Source organism: Pristiophorus japonicus, chromosome 15, assembly GCF_044704955.1.
Source record: "Pristiophorus japonicus isolate sPriJap1 chromosome 15, sPriJap1.hap1, whole genome shotgun sequence".
NCBI classification, from domain to species: domain Eukaryota; kingdom Metazoa; phylum Chordata; class Chondrichthyes; family Pristiophoridae; genus Pristiophorus; species Pristiophorus japonicus.
In genome coordinates this window covers 185,410,194-185,427,677 of record NC_091991.1, presented here as the reverse complement: position 1 = coordinate 185,427,677, position 17,484 = coordinate 185,410,194, and the positions used below count along the sequence as shown (strand labels likewise).

The window sequence follows — 17,484 nt, the reverse complement described above, 5'->3', positions numbered from 1 at the left end:
GGTCCAGGGTCCACATCGACTTTGCAGGTTCCTTCCTGGGAAAGATGTTTTTAGTTGTGCTGGATGCATATTCCAAGTGGATAGAGTGTATAATCATGTCATCCAGTACATCCACAGCTACCATTGAGAGCCTTCGTGTCATGTTTGCCACTCATGGTCTGCCCAACATCGTCTCAATGCGAGAAGTATCCGTAATAAATGCACGAATTAACTGCATAGGCACCAATTAATGAATATGATATTATTGGCATTACGGAGACATGGCTCCAGGGTGACCAAGGCTCGGAACTCAACATCCAGAGGTATTCAACATTCAGGAAGGATAGACAGAAAGGAAAAGGAGGTGGGGTAGTGTTGCTGGTAAAAGAGGAAATTAACGCAATAGTAAGGAAGGACATTAACTTGGATGATGTGGAATCTGTATGCGTGGAGCTGCGGAATACCAAAGGGCAGAAAACGCTAGTGGGAGTTGTGTACAGACCACCAAACAGTAGTCGTGAGGTTGGGACAGCATCAAACAAGAAATTAGGGATGTGTGCAATAAAGGTACAACAGTCATCATGGGCGACTTTAATCTACATATAGACTAGGCTAACCAAACTGGTAGCAATATGGTGGAGGAGGATTTCCTGGAGTGTATTAGGGATAGTTTTCTGGATTAATATGTCGAGGAACCAACTAGAGGATTGGCGATCCTAGACTGGGTGATACGTAATGAGAAAGGACTAATTAGCAATCTTGTTGTGCGAGGCCCGTTGGGGAAGAGTGACCATAATATGGTAGAATTCTTCATTAAGATGGAGAATGACACAGTTAATTCAGAAACTAGGGTCCTGAACTTAAGGAAAGGTAACTTCGATGGTATGAGACGTGAATTGGCTAGAATAGACGGGCAAATAATACTTAAAGGATTGACGGTGGATAGGCAATGGCAAACATTTAAAGATCACATGGATGAACTTCAACAATTGTACATCCCTGTCTGGAGTAAAAATAAAACGGGGAAGGTGGCTCAACCGTGGTTAACAAGGGAAATTAAGGATAGTGATAAATCCAAGGAAGAGGCATATAAATTGGCCAGAAAAAGCAGCAAACCTGAGGACTGGGAGAAATTTAGAATTCAGCAGAGAAGGACAAAGGGTTTAATTAGGAGGGGGAAAATAGAGTACGAGAGGATTCTTGCTGGGAACATAAAAACTGACTGCAAAAGCTTCTATAGATGTGTGAAGAGGAAAAGATTAGCGAAGACAAACGTAGGTCTCTTGCAGTTGGATTCAGGTGAATTTATAATGGGGAACAAAGAAATGGCAGACCAGTTGAACAAATACTTTGATTCTGCCTTCACGAAGGAAGACACAAATAATCTTCTGGAAATACTAGGGGACCGAGGGTCTAGTGAGAAGGAGGAACTGAAGGAAATCCTTATTAGGTGGGAAATTGTGTTAGGGAAATTGATGGGATTGAAGGCCGATAAATCCCCGGGGCCAGATAGTCTGCATTCCAGAGTACTTAAGGAAGTGGCCCTTGAATTAGTGGATGCATTGGTGATCATTTTCCAACCGTCTATCGACTCTGGATTGGATCCTGTGGACTGGAGGGTAGCTAATGTAACACCACTTTTTAAAAAGGGAGGGAGAGAAAACGGGTAATTATAGACCGGTTAGCCTGACATCAGTAGTGGGGAAAATGTTGGAATCAATTATTAAAGATGAAATAGCAGCGCATTTGGAAAGCAGTGACAGGATCGGTCCAAGTCAGCATGGATTTATGAAAGGGAAATCATGTTTGACAAATCTTCTGGAACTTTTTGAGGATGTAACTAGTAGAGTGGACAAGGGAGAACCAGTGGATGTGGTGTATTTGGACTTTCAAAAGGCTTTTGACAAGGTCCCACACAAGAGAATGGTTGCAAAATTAAAGCACATGGTATTGTGGGTAATGTACTGACGTGGATAGAGAACTGGTCGGCAGTCAGGAAGCAGAGAGTCGGGATAAACGCTTCCTTTTCAGAATGGCAGGCAGTGACTAGTGGAGTGCCGCAGGGCTCCGAGCTGGGACCCCAGCTATTTACAATATACATTAATGATTTAGATAAAGGAATTGAGTGTAATATCTCCAAGTTTGCAGATGACACTAAGCTGGGTGGCGGTGTGAGCTGTGAGGAGGACGCTAAGAGGCTGCAGGGTGACTTGGACAGGTTAGGTGAGTGGGCAAATGCATGGCAGATGCAGTATAATGTGGGTAAATGTGAGATTATCCACTTTGGGGGCAAAAACACGAAGGCAGAATATTATCTGAATGGCGGCAGATTAGGAAAAGGGGAGGTGCAATGAGACTTGGGTGCCATGGTACATCAGTCATTGAAAGTGGGCATGCAGGTACAGCAGGTGGTGAAGGCGGCAAATGGTATGTTGGCCTTCATAGCTAGGGGTTGGGTTTTGAGTATAGGAGCAGGGAGGTCTTACTGCAGTTGTACAGGGCCTTGGTGAGTCCTCACCTGGATTATTGTGTTCAGTTTTGTGATCTCCTAATCTGAGGAAGGACATTCTTACTATTGAGGGAGTGCAGCGAAGGTTCACCAGACTGATTCCTGGGATGGCAGGACTGACATATGAGTAGAGACTGGATCAACTGGGCCTTTATTCACTGGAGTTTAGAAGGATGAGAGGGGATCTCATAGAAACATATAAAATTCTGACAGGACTGGACAGGTTAGATGCAGAAAGAATGTTCCCGATGTTGGGGAAGTCCAGAACCAGGAGACACAGTCTTAGGGTAAGGGGTAAGCCATTTAGGACTGAGATGAGCAGAAACTTCTTCACTCAGAGTTGTTAACCTGTGGAATTCCCTACCGCAGAGAGTTGTTGAGGCCAGTTCGTTGGATATATTCAAGAGAGAGTTAGATATGGCCCTTACGGCTAAAGGGATCAAGGGGTATGGAGAGAAAGCAGGAAAGGGGTACTGAGGTGAATGATCAGCCATGGTCATATTGAATGGTGGTGCAGGCTCGAAGGGCCGAATGGCCTACTCCTGCACCTATTTTCTATGTTTCTATGTTTCAGAGTGTTTATCGTCAAGCTCAAGAATGGACAAACATGCAGGAAACATGTCGATCAGATCAAGCTGCGGCACACGGATGAACCGGAACAGTCTGAGGAAGACACAATCAGTGACCAACCAACCTACCCTCAGTCATCAGAGGACTCTGCTGTCATCAATGTATCTGGACTTTCAATCCCTGACATGGTCATTGCCACTCCCATCAGATCGGCCCCAGCCCCCAGTCATAACAGACCCAGAACACTCGCCCAAGGCTGGAGTTGAACTGAGACAATCAACTCGGGAGCAGAAAGCCCCGGAGCGTCTCAATTTGTAAAAAGACTGTTACTAATATCTTAAAGGGGGATATTGTCATGTATGGGTTGGGGTTACTAGCCACCAGATGGCGCCACAGTCGGAGATCATTGGGCTGTACACACGTGCATTAGTTTACAGTATTCAGTCTTATCGAGTTACATACATAACAACGGTGAAAAAGCAGGGGAGTGGGCTTAATTGGATCGCTCTACCGAAGAGCTGGTACAGGCACATGGGCCGAATGATCTCCTGTGCTGCATCATTCCATGTTTCTACCCTGTGTTTGGTGGGATCCAGTGTGTTGGTTTTAAAATCTATGCCCATGTGGTCACCCAGTCCTACCCATGTCTGCAACCTCCTTCAGCCCCAGCTCTCAGCTCTCAGCCCGAGTTTTGAGACTGGAGTACCTGTCACCCTATCCCTGTGCCCCCTGAGGACAGGCTTCAGATACCATCGTCTCCAACTGGGAACTTGCTACCTACCTGTCTCCCCCTGCTACACAACCCACCACTTCAGCCTCACCTTTGGTCACTCCCCATAATTCAGTGTCTGACTCCTATCCCATCCCCAGGCGCTATATTAAAGTCAGCAGTTGGTGCTTCTGTTCACTCACTTTAATGGAAGGAATTCCTTGAAGTGTTTCAGTTCTTTGAGTGATAGGTACAGCTCGAACAGGGTCTCCCCGATCTGCCGGGTCATTTTGGACCTCTCCTGTTCCATGACCACCCCCAGCTCCTCCATCAGCGCCACAACATCATCTGCGATCTGCAAGGAGCATCAAGCAGACAGCTTTAAGGAAATACTTTGTGAAAATACCCACTCACCTGCGGGGGGTGGGGGGGTGCACAGAGGGCTGTCCCATGATCAGCTTGTCCTGGGTCGCTGTCCTGGCTCTTCCCACTCTGTCCAGCCATTGAGGGAGGGGCCCATCAGTAACACAAACTGGCTGCTGAGGGCTTTAATGGCAAGGTGCCGAGATGGATGTGGTCATACGGAGGCTGACGGGGAGGTGGGGAGGGATGTCCTGGCTCAACACACAGTAAGGTCCCAATCTTGGCCAGGCCCTGAGGTGAAATTGGTGCCAGAGGACAAAGGCTCCTCTCACAGGCAGGGGAGGGTGGAAAATATCCACCCGGAGTGGACCCCTCTCACTCAACCTGACAGCCAGTTACAGAGAGCTCCTAGGCTCCAAGATCATCCACCCAGCCAGGGAACCTAAAAGAGGGAGATGGGGAGATGGCAGAGTGACAGATGCATAGATGGAGAGATGGGGTTGGGAGGGAGGGAGAGAGAGAGACATGGGGGCGGGATAGATGGCATACGGAGGGAGAGGGATGGGGCCGGGAGGGAGAGGGAGAGAGGGAGATGGGGTGGAGAGGGAGAGAGGGAGATGGGGTGGAGAGGGAGAGAGACAGAGAGAAATAGGGAAGGAAGGAAATCAACACTGGGAGAGCAAACAAACACATAATCGGAGAAAATTAAAAGCACACTGGATCACTCAACCTGTGACACAGTCTCTCACCCACGGGGGGGCGGAGTTTCACACCCACGAGGGGGCGGAGTCTCACACCCACGAGAGGGCGGAGTCTCTCACCCACAGGGGGGCGGAGTCTCATACCCACGGGGGGGCGGAGTCTCACACCCACGGGGGGGCGGAGTCTCACACCCACGGGGGGGCGGAGTCTCACACCCACGGGGGGGCGGAGTCTCACACCCACGGGGGGGCGGAGTCTCTCACCCACGGGGGGGCGGAGTCTCTCACCCACGGGGGGGCGGAGTCTCTCACCCACGGGGGGGCGGAGTCTCTCACCCACGGGGGGGGGCGGAGTCTCACACCCACGGGGGGGGTGGGTGGGGGAAACCTGGAATCCTCAATCTCAGAGTATCTCACAATCTCCTTACCAGTCTCTCCAGGTGTTGGTAGGTGATGCTGAAGTAATCAATCTTTAGAACACTGGAAACAAAAAGATATCATTGCAAATGCATGAAAAGCAACAGTTTCGTGCCTGACAGTAAGACAAGTTGCAGGGATTTATTGACATGTTCCCTAGAACAGAACACCCTCCCTGTGGCCTACATCACCTTATTCAAAGGGCACTTGTACCTGGCTGATTGACAGGGGCCACGGCAAAGGGGTGGTGGGACAAGCTCTGTGACCTAAAGCCGAGTTCAGCTCCCCATCGCATAAAAACATGAGAATTTGCACAGAGGACGTTACCCTTGTTAAGTCCTGACTCTAATGTACTGACTTACACGAGACACATGCTGAAGTCGAGGTCACTCAGGACCTGCACCTTTAATTCCAGCTCTCCAGTGCTGCACTTGCCTGAGACCTCCCTTTATATACCACAGTGGGACAGGTATGGAGTGTCTCCTGCAACTGCACCCCTGGTGGTAAGGTATGCTTATTGTTACAGGTCATATCCAGTTACAGTCATGTATAGCATGGTAAGATACAGTTATATACAGTAATGAGAGATACATGACATCACCCTCCCCCAAGGTCTTATTGCCTTTATAGATTCAATCTCTCAGGTGGTCTGCGCTCTTGCGTGGAGCGTCTTAGTTGTGGTTCAGTTGTTTGCCTTGGTGCCTGTTTTTCCATTCGGTGTGATTGCTGGTATCTCGCCTGGGCTGTCTGTTAAGATTGCCCTTTCCTCAGGTTGTTCCACCTGTCTGTCCACCAGGTGTGGTGTGAGTTCCACATTGTAGTTTGCCTCTGGTTCTTCAGTGTTATCAGTGAATCTACTTTTTACTTGGTCTACATGCCTCCAGCAGGTTTGGCCATTGTCCATTTGTACAACCTGTGTATCCTGTTTCCCTCTTTGTTACTGTCCCTGCAAGCCATTTGGGACCCCAGCCATAGTTTAGCACAAACACTTTGTCCCCTATCTCATTCCACCTCCCCCTCGAATTTCAGTCATGGTACTCAGTTAGTTTTTGACGCTTAGCCTCAACAATTTCATGCATGTCTGGAAGGATTAATGAGAGCCTGGTCTTTAACGTTCGTTTCATCAATAGTTGCGCGGGGGGAACCCCAGTCAACGAATGCGGACGAGATCTGTATTCCAGCAGCAGTCGCGACAGGCGGCTCTGCAGCGTGGGACCTTGGATTCTGAGCATGCCTTGTTTAATGATCTGCACTGCTTGCTCCGCCTGGCTATTGGAGGCGGGCTTGAAAGGTGCCGTCTTAACGTGATTTATACCGTGGTCAACTATAAAATCGTGAAATTCTGCGCTGGTGAAGCACGGACCAATATGTCAGGAATTCCATGCGTTGCAAACATGGTTCTAAGGCTCTCCACAGTGGTGGAGGTGGTGCTCGAGTTTAAAATGGTGCACTCGATCCATTTTGAAAATGCATCAACGACTACGAGGAACATTTTGCCCATGAATGGGCCCGCATAGTCTACATGCACCCGCGACCACGGTTTGGTGGGCCAGGGGCTTAGGGGGGCCTCCCTGGGGGGCATTACTGAGTTGGGCACAAATGATGCACCGCCGGACGCAGAGCTCCAAGTCCGCGTCAATGCCAGGCCACCAGACGTGGGATCTGGCTATGGCCTTCATAAGGACGATCCCCGGGTGCTCGCGATGGAGCTCCCCGGACAAAAGCCTCCCTGCCTCGTAAGGGCATAACTACTCGGCTGCCCCACATCAGGCAGTCTGCCTGTAGTGATAGTTCATGCATGCACCTATGGAAGGGTTTGACCTCCTCGGGGCAGGCATCGCCAGCCTCTGCCCAGTCACCGGTTAAAACACATCTTTTAACTAGAGATAATGTGGGGTCGCTGGTCGTCCAGGTTCTGATTTGGCGAGCCGTCATGGGCGAACCTGTGGACTCAAAGGCATTGATTGTCATGACCATCTCACAGTCCTGTTCGTCGGACCCTTCTGTGGTCGCCAGGGGTAGCCTGCTGAGCGCGTCGGCACAGTTGCCTATGCCTTATCGTGTAGTCGTAAGCCGCCAGCATGAGTGCCCACCGCTGAATGCGCGCCGAGGCGTTGGCGTTTATTGCCTTGCACTCGGATAGTAGGGACGTGAGGGGCTTGTGGTCGGTTTCTAACGCAAACTTGGCCCCGAAAAGGTATTGGTGCATCTTTTTGACACTGTACACGCACGCGAGCGCCTCCTTCTCAACCATTCCGTACCCGTGCTCTGCCCGCGAAAGTGACCTGGAAGCATAAGCAACAGGCTGCAATTTACCCGCATCATTGACATGCTGTAAAACGCACCCGACCCCGTACACTGACGCATCACACGTAGGGTCAAAAAAGGCTAAAACACTCTTGGAACAAAGAAGGTTGCGTGCCTTATTGAAGGCGCGTTCTTGGGCGTCCCCCCAAAACCAATCGCACCCCTTTCTGAGTAGCACGTGGAGAGGCTCCAGCAGCGTGCTCAAGTTCTGCATAAAGTTCCCAAAGTAATTGAGTAGCCCGAGAAAGGCGCGCAGTTCCGAGACATTCCGGGGCCTGGGTGCCAGGCGAATCGCTTCGGTTTTGGATTCGGTTGGGCGGATTCCATCAGCGGCAATACTTCTGCCCAAAAATTCAACCTCAGGCGTGAGAAACAGACACTTGGATTTCTTAACTCTTAGGCCCACCCGGTCCAATTGACTTAGTACTTCCTCAAGATTGTGGAGATGGGAGTCGGTGTCCCTGCCCGTGATGAGTATGTCATCTTGAAACACAACCGTCCCCGGGATGGACTTGAGCAGACTCTCCATGTTGCGCTGGAATATAGCAGCTGCCGACCTGATGCTGAATGGGCATCAATTGTACACAAAAAGGCCTCGATGTGTGTTGATGGTGGTGAGTAGCTTAGACTCTTCGGTCAGTTCTTGCGTCACATACGCAGATGTGAGGTTAAGTTTCAAGAAAAGTTTTCCTCCAGCCAACGTGGCAAATAGGTCCTCCACTCTGGGCAGCGGGTATTGGTCCTGTAGGGAGACTCTGTTTATGGTAGACTTGTAATCCCCACAGATTCGCACGGATCCATCAGGCTTCATGACGGGGACGATGGGGCTTGCCCAGTCGCTGAATTCCACGGGAGAAATTATGCCTTCCCGCAGAAGCCGGTCCAGTTCGTTTTCAATCTTTTCTCTCATCACGTAAGGCACAGTTCTAGCCTTGTGATGGACCGGTCTGGCATCCTGTGTGATGTAGATTCTGACTTTAGCCCCTTTGAAGGTGCCCACACCTGGTTGAAAGAGATGTTCAAAACGGCTTAGAACTGTTGAGCAGGAGGTCCGTTCCTCTGACGACATGGTTTGAACATCATCCCATTTCCAATTAAGTTCTGCTAGGCAGCTTCTCCCTAACAGTGCTGGGAGATCCCCGGGGACAATCCACAGGGAAAATCAGTGCACCATCCCTTTGTGTGTGACTGAGAGCATGGCGCTGCAAAGGACTGGGACAATTGCTTTAGTATAGGTCCTTAGTTTGGTGTCGATCTTTGTGAGTTTTGGTCTGTTGCTTTTGTGCGGCCACAGCTGTTCAAATTGTTGAATGCTCATGAGGGATTGACTGGCCCCTGTGTCCAGTTCCATGTTGACGGGTATCCCGTTGAGTAGAACCCTCATCATAATTGGAGGTGTCTTGGTGTAAGAACAGTGGACATTGATCGTGTTGACCCACTGTACCTCGGCGTCCCGTGCACTGTTCCAACCGTCTTCTGGTCCGCTTTCCGACCCTTCCGATTCGTATACCAGCCGAGCTGCTGTTTTTCTGCACATACGAGCCAGATGCCCTGTGTAGTTGCAGTTTCTGCAAACGGCATGCTGAAATCGACACACCCTGGTTGAGTGCCTTCCCCCACATCTCTAACACAGACCGTTTCCATGGTTTCCGAAGGATGAGCTGCATCTGGCTGATCTCCCTTGAGCTTCTCTCAATCTGTTGTTGATTGCTCGCATTGTGGGTTGATGAGATGTGATCGGCCGTTCATGTGGCCCTTGATTTTGATGGCTTCTGGCGCCACTGTCTGCTGTTGAAGGCCTGCTCTCCTGCCTTTGTGTGTGGGGGTAGCGGTTTGTTTCACAATGTGAACCCCTTGTTCCGATGCCTCGTTGGTTGTCGTACCCGAAGTATAGATCAGCCTCGTTGCTTCTTCGCCTGCCAAGAACGTCTGTGCGACCAGTGCTGCTGCCTCTAGAGTCAAGTTCTTAGTCTCTATAAGCTTTCGGAATATCCCTGCGTGGCCTATTCCTTCAATGAAAAAGTCTCTCAGTACTTCTCTCCTTAGTTCATCGGGGAACTCACATGAACTAGCCAGCCTCCGAAGTTCCGCCACGAAGTCGGGTATGCTCTGGCCCACACAGCGTCTGTAGTTGTAGAACCTGTGTCTGGCCATGTGTAGGCTGCTCGCTGGCTTCAGGTGGTCTCTCACCAGTATGCTCAGCTCCTCAAACGACTTGCTTGCTGGTTTTTCGGGTGCCAGCAGGTCTTTCATTAAAGCGTATGTTTTCGAGCCACAGCTGGTCAAGAGATGGGCTCTTCTCTTGTCTGCCTTATCGTCGCCCAACCAGTCTTTCGTTACAAAGCTTTGCTGGAGCCTTTCTATAAAGTCCTCCCAATTGTCTCCCGCATTGTATTTCTCATCTGAGCTGTTGTTCGCCATTCTGTGGATTCTGTGATCCCGTAACTCGTCGCCACTGTAAAGTCCTGACTCTAATGTACTGACTTACACGAGACACATGCTGAAGTTAGGGTCACTCAGGACCTGCACCTTTAATTCCAGCTCTCCAGTGCTGCACTTGCCTGAGACCTCTCTTTATATACCACAGTGCGACAGGTATGGAGTGTCTCCTGCAAGTGCACCCCTGGTGGTAAGGTATGCTTATTGTTACAGGTCATATCCAGTTACAGTCATGTATAGCATGGTAAGATACAGTTATATACAGTAATGTGAGATACATCACAACCCTGTTCCCCAAAAACAACCTCACCCCAAATCCCAGCCCCTGAGCCCTGCCATCCCGACCTTCTCTCCGCATCCCACATTCTCATTCCTGTCCCCCGCACTGATGTACCAATTGAACATCAGGAAAAGGGCTCCAAGAGATTGTCAAGTAAGTGGGTGAGCAACTCAGAGCAAGTAGGACCCTGGTTTGATGTCCAATCTCTGCTGAGTCACATGTCCTCGGACAGGACAAAGGAGAGGATGAGGATCTCATCAACCATAATGTATGGCACAACGTAAAGGGAGCTTTACTCTGTATCTAACCCATGCTGTACCTGCTCTGGGAGTGTTTGATGGGACAGTGTAGAGGGAGCTTTACTCTGTATCTAACCCCGTGCTGTACCTGCCCTGGGAGTGTTTGATGGGACAGTGTAGAGGGAGCTTTACTCTGTATCTAACCCGTGCTGTGCCCGCCCTGGGAGTGTTTGATGGGACAGTGTAGAGGGAGCTTTACTCTGTATCTAACCCGTGCTGTACCTGCCCTGGGAGTGTTTGATGGGACAGTGTCGAGGGAGCTTTACTCTGTATCTAACCCCCTGTACCTGCCCTGGGAGTTTTTGATGGGATAGTGTAGAAGGAGCTTTACTCTGTATCTAATCCCCTGTACCTGCCCTGGGAGTGTTTGATGGGACAGTGAAGAGGGAGCTTTACTCTGTATCTAACCCGTGCTATACCTTCCCTTGGAGTGTTTGATGGGACAGTGTAGAGGGAGCTTTACTCTGTATCTAACCCGTGCTATACCTTCCCTTGGAGTGTTTGATGGGACAGTGTAGAGGAAGCTTTACTCTGTATCTAATCCCGTGCTGTACCTTCCCTGTGAGTGTTTGATGGGACAATGTAGAGGGAGCTTTACTCTGTATCTAACCCCCTGTACCTGCCCTGGGAGTGTTTGATGGGACAGTGTAGAGGGAGCTTTACTCTGTATCTAACCCCCTGTACCTGCCCTGGGAGTGTTTGATGGGACAGTGTAGAGGGAGCTTTACTCTGTGTCGAACCCCCTGTACCTGCCCTGGGAGTGTTTGATGGGACAGTGTAGAGGGAGCTTTACTCTGTATCTAACCCCCTGTACCTGCCCTGGGAGTGTTTGATGGGACAGTGTAGAGGGAGCTTTACTCTGTATCTAACCCCGTGCGTACCTGCCCTGGGAGTGTTTGATGGGACAGTGTAGAGGGAGCTTTACTCTGTATCTAACCCCGTGCTGTACTTGCCCTGGGAGTGTTTGATGGGACAGTGTAGAGGGAGCTTTACTCTGTATCTAACCCCCTGTACCTGCCCTGGGTATTTAGATGGGACAGTGAGGCGTTGGCTGATGCTTCACAGCCAACCTGACAACCTCCAATAAAGCGGAGCCGCAGAATGTCCATAGCGCCTGGTCTGCCCTCAAGTCCACCAGAATTAGCACCTGCGAAGGGACTCTTGGTCACTCTACCAAAAAACGTCAAGACTGTTTTGATGAGAACAACCAGGAGGACTAGGAGCTAATAAATCACAAACGTAATGCATTTTTGAATTGGACACAACACGACAACTTGAGTGAAAAAAAGCAGATTTACAGACAACCGAAGGCCAAGGTCCAACAAAAAACCCGTGACCTAAAGAACCGCTGGTGGATGGAAAAAGTGCAGGAGATCCAGCATCAAACAATAATTGCGAGGCGTGTGGATTTTTTAGTGCAGTCAAGACCACCTACAACCCAAGCACTCAAGGTCCTGTTCCACTGAGAACCAAGAATGGAGAGGTGCTCATCAAGGACAGAGAGGCAGTCAGTGCCCGCTGGAAGGAGCACTTCGAGGATCTCCTCAACCAAGACTTCGACGTGAGCGTCCTTGACTCCATCCCACAGCATGCTACCTGTCACCACCTCGGCACAATCCCAGCTCGGCACGAGGTTGAAAAGGCCATCTGACAACTGAAACAACAAGGCCTCAGGAGCAGATGGAATCCCCGCTGAAATACTAAACATGACGGAGAAGTGTTCTTGACGCAAATCCATGATCTCATGTCTCTTATCTGGAAGGAGGAGAGCATGCCAGGGGATCTCAGAGATGCGTAATCATGACCATCTTCAAGAAAGGTGCCAAGTCCGATTGTGGTAATTACAGAGGAGTTTCCCTGCTGTCTGCCGCAGGGAAAATCATCGCAAGAATTCTCCTCAACCGTCTCCTCCCAGTGGCTGAAGAGCTCCCAGCGTTGGAACAAATCCAAGAAAAATGTAGGGAGCAGCATCAACCTCTGTCCATGGCTTTCGTTGACCTCACAAAGGCCTTCGACTCGGTCAACCATGGGGGATTTTGGAGTGTCCTCCTCAAATTTGTCTGTCCTCAAAAATTTGTCACCTTCCTCCACCTGCTTCAGGACGACATGTAAGCCGTGATTCTTACCAACGGATCCACCACAGCCCCAATACAAGTGCAGACCGGGGTCAAGCAAGCCTGTGTCATCGCCCCAACGCTCTTCTCACTGCAAAGCTTCATCTCATCTTTAACAAGCTCCCTGCTGAAGTGGAGTTAATCTACAGGACAAGCAGGAAATTGTTCAACCTCCGCCCCCTCCGGTCCAGATCCAAGGTTGTTCCAACCTCTCATCGAATTACAGTGTGCAGACCACACCTGCGTCTGTGCACACTCAGAGGCTGAACTCCAAACCATCGTTGACACCTTCACTGAAGCGTACGAGAGTCTGGGCCTTACATTAAACATCGGTACTAACCTACCCCCGCCACACAGTACTGCACCCCGGTTATCAAGATCCATGAAGAGACCTTGAACAATGTGGACCACTTTCCATACCCTGGGAGCCTACTATCAGTCCATCACTGCCTTCAGTGCGCCAGTGCAGCCTTCAGTCACCTGAGGAAAAGAGTGTTCGAAGACCAGGACCTCAAACCTGGCACCAAGCTCATGGTCTACAGAGCAGTAGTGATACCCGCCCTCCTGTATGCTTCAGGGACAATGTACAGAAGGCACCTCAAAGTACGGGAGAAATACCATCAACGCTGCCGCCGCAAAATCCTGCAAATCCATTGGCACCAACGTCAGTGTTGTCTCTCAGGCCAACACCCTCAGCATCGAAGCATTGACCACGCTAGATCAGCTCTGTTTGGATGGACCACATTGTCCGCATGCCCGATACTAGACTCCGAGCTATCACAGCAAGCGTGTCCCAGGCAGGCAGAGAAATGTAACATCCCCACCGACTCTCGGGAATCATTGGCCCATGACCACCCAGTGGAGGAGAAGCATCCGCAAAGGCACTGAATATCTCGAGTCTCCTCGTCAGCAACACGTGGAGACCAAGCACAAGCAGAAGGAGCGTACGACAAACCAAGCACCCCACCCACTTGTTCCTCCAACCACCGTCTGCCCCACCTGTGACAGAGACGGTTGGTCCCACATTGGTCTCATCAGTCACCTTAGGACTCATTTTAGTGTGGAAGCAAGTTGTAAGGGATATAGAATTGTAGCGGGCAAAGAGCAGACAGGTAGGTAGTCATAACACAATGCTGAAGGTAGTGAACTAATCAGTATGTAACTCCGCTGATAGCAATAGACCTATCGATGATTTTGTAGGAGGATAGCTCCTCTCTAATATAACCTGTATAAATTATACTCGAAACCGCTTGTACTTTGAAGGTTCCACGATTGAACCTGCCCTTGCATTTGCTCAAAATAAAGCCTGTTGAACCTAAAGTTTTGTTTGTTTAATTCTGTGGTCATTATATGGAGGGCGATGGGCGAGATGTCGATTACCTATATCAGGTAGTCCGCCCTGAGGGAGAGCAGTCTTTCTTTTACCCCAACAATTGGCGCTGCGAGCAGGGTACAGACCCTCCGACCTGGATGATGTGACAGCTAGCAATGGCAGTGAGTATGTTTTTTGTACCATCTGCAGCTGCAGCATTGACGGGGAAGGAGGTAATCTGTATAAAGAATCAGAAGGGGGTAATCCGTAGAACAAAGTTACAGCGAACCACGGAAGGACGAAAATCAAGGTTGGGGATAGGTGTATTGCCTGAAAAGGAAGGAATACAACCTAAAAAAGGGAGCGGGACCCCAGGATGTTTAGGAAAACTGGCCAGTGGGATAAGACCAAGGGGGGGCGGAGGGTCTCTGAGATATGGACCAAAAGGGTTCCGGGTATAAATGCTAGCAGGAAAGACGAAAAATAAAAGCGACACTTCCAGTCGGAGTAACTAGATTAGGGAGGCTAACAGTATTGTTAGTCCGGCCAGACGTTAGAGGGGTCCAAAGGCTTGGAAACAGTACACGGAATCTGGTAGAGGGGTAAACGTACCCAGACGAAAAATGGCATGCTTTAAGTTGCTGAAAGAAAACATAGGATAAGCTGTATTGAATGAAAATTTGGTGTGAATGTCTGTCTTTAAGTGAAAGTGTTCATATGGAAGCTTTCTTGAACAAGTGCTGGAAAAAATATTACATTCACAAAGGATGCTTGTTTTTATCAAAAGATAAAGATGCAACCTTGAAGTTAGACTGCTAAAAAAAACAAATGAAATGTCTAATTGGTTTGTGATTGTCTTATGTAGTTTAAATTAACAAATTCACGGAGACACAAGCCTTCTGTGTAAAATGTTTGTTAGATACAAAAACCAATTTGAAGAAAGGAGAAAAGACACTCTATGTTGATAATGATTTTAAATTCCAAGAAAGTTTCACTGCAGTAAAGGAGATTTAAATTTCAGGTTTGAAAACCTTCTCAAAATAAAACACAAGATTTGCTCAGTGAATGGGACCTTAAAAAACGAAATGCTGGAATGTATATAGCTTGTGTGAAAATGTAAACAGTGTGGCAGTTTCCCTGATTGTTTTGACTGTGATTTACAGAGCTAATAAAAATAAGCTCTGGCCTTGAAGTCACAATTGCTAGTACTTTATTTTAAATTGGATTTCAGTAAACAAAATAATTAAAAATATGTGGTCTCGTTTTAAATTAATTATTTGAATTGGAAGTTTAGAAACAATCGGAGTTTAATCTAAAATGCTGTCTTTCCCGATGAGAATGTTTTATTTAAAGCTAATAATGACAGCTTTACTAATGATTTCTGCTGTTTTAACGGATTCCTAATTTCTAAGCACAAAGACTTGGAAAAAATTCTGATATCGGGAAAGGTTTAAAAAATTACGCGAAGTCACGTAATGACAACAGGCCTTTTTACAAACCTGCAAAGGAGTTAACCCTTTCCATTTGGGTTTCTTAATAAAAGAAATGAAAAAGCAAGGATGGTAGCCAGAAGACTCACCTGACAGACAGAGGAAATAATGGGATAGTCAGAATAAGAATAAAACGGAGAAAGCCCATGTAATAATACTCGCCTGCTACAGAGGACAGATAAAAGAAATAGATACTCAAATGAAACAAATTCAAGAGTTAGAAGCTGTCATGTATGTAGACCATGTATACTAACTGTATAGTCACATAAGGTGTGCCACCAGAGGGCACTGCGGTGGGAGACCCGAGGGTCACCTGTATAGGTGTGCAGGGCCCAGTATAAAAGGCTGCCCAACATGCTTGTGCCTCACTCTGGAGTTACAATAAATGGGACTAAGGTCACAACAGCTCAAGTACAATACTAGACCTCGTGGAGTCATTCATAGAGTATTAAAGACATAACAACTGGCGACGAGATTACGAACTTTCACACAAAAATAACTAATGTTGGTGCATTAGAAAAGTTCTCAGAGGATGAAGATTGGGAAGCCTTTACGGAGCGGCTCGACCAATATTTCGCAGCAACGACCCGGTAGGCGATGATCTGGCCACGCTGGTAGATAAGCGCAGAGCTATCCTGTTGACCAGTTGTGGGCCCGGGGTCTACGGCCTCATCAGAGACTCGCTTGCACCAGAGAAAACAATGACCAAGTCACACGAGGAGCTGAAAGTGCTAATTCGGGACCTACACAAACCGAAGGAGAGCATCCTCACGGCCAGGCATCGATTTTATACACACCCCCGTCCCGAGGGCCAGGAAATCGCGAAGTACATTGCCGACCTCAGGAGGCTGGCAGGTCCGTGTGAATTCGGCACATCCCTCACCGATGCATTGTGGGACATCTTCGTAATTGGCATCGGTCATGAGGCCCTTCTTCACAGGCTACTGTCAGCCGAAACCACCGTCACCCTGCAGAAGGCCACCAGCATCAGCCAGGCGTTCATGACCTCACGCTGCAGCTCCAAGCAGATGATGACTCATTCTCAGGACTCAAACCCGGCAAGTCCTGGAAATAGAATGGTGCCTTTCACAGGCAGAACTGTTGAACGTGAATCTGCCCAGGGCAGAGCGTACAGGCCCCCGAGTCCTTTAACTCAGAGTCCGCCGAGGGGTGCAAACGTAAGTCGAGTAGCACCATGCTGGCGTTGCGGAGGTAATCACAGGCTCATCAGTGTCGGTTCAGAGACTGTGTGAGCAAAGGCTGCAGCACAAAGGGCCACCTCCAGCGAATGTGCAAAACAACTGTAACTCACCACGTGGAAGAGGAGTCAGCAGGTGGCTGTGTATCCAGCGCGGATTACGAGGAGATGGCTAGAGAGGCAGCTCAGTCCCAGGACGAAGTGTATGGAGTATATACCTGCACCACAGATTGTCCTCCAGTGATAATGGAAGTCGAGATAAATGGCGTTCCAGTCTTCATGGAAGTGGACACAGGGGCAAATCAGTCAGTAATGAGCCAGGAAGCCTTTGAGAGGCTATGGAACGATCAAGCTGAACGACCCAAGCTGGTCCCGGTTCAGGCAAAGCTGCACACCTACACCAAGGAACTGGTATCAGTTGTTGGTAGTGCGATGTGAGTGTATCCCATGATGGCGCGGTGCACAATTTACCATTGTGGATTGTTTCAGGTGATGGACCAACGCTACTTGGAAGAAGATGGATGGGGAAGATTCATTGGAACTGGGAAGACTCCATCCCTCCAGCGATCGACGTCCCCCGTGCTCAGAGACAGAGCAAGCCCCCACCTTGGGTTGGACCAGGCACCGGAGAGCAGATCCGCACAGCCCCCGAGGCACAGACCGCTCATCATGACTGTGTGGCGATGATCGGGCCGAGACGACCTGAACGCACCTTCCCGGTTTCCGTGGCAGGACTCCTGGGGAGGAAGACTGGATCCGAGGTCGTCTTCCCAGCTTCAGTGGCAGAATCCCTGGGA

The 17,484-nt window shown here is 49.2% G+C and overlaps 1 protein-coding gene across 8 annotated transcripts in view; it reads right to left on the bottom strand.

The window, feature by feature from the left end:
• Positions 1-17,484, bottom strand: part of baiap3 (BAI1 associated protein 3) — a 412,688-nt gene that overhangs the window by 42,798 nt on the left and 352,406 nt on the right. For all 8 annotated transcript variants that reach the window (XM_070901469.1, XM_070901471.1, XM_070901475.1 and 5 more), the window contains 2 exons: positions 5,260-5,311; positions 3,971-4,122 (listed from right to left, as the gene is read on the bottom strand). In XM_070901469.1, coding sequence (XP_070757570.1) covers positions 3,971-4,122; positions 5,260-5,311 — 204 coding nt within the window. The remainder of the gene's footprint in view (positions 1-3,970; positions 4,123-5,259; positions 5,312-17,484) is intronic.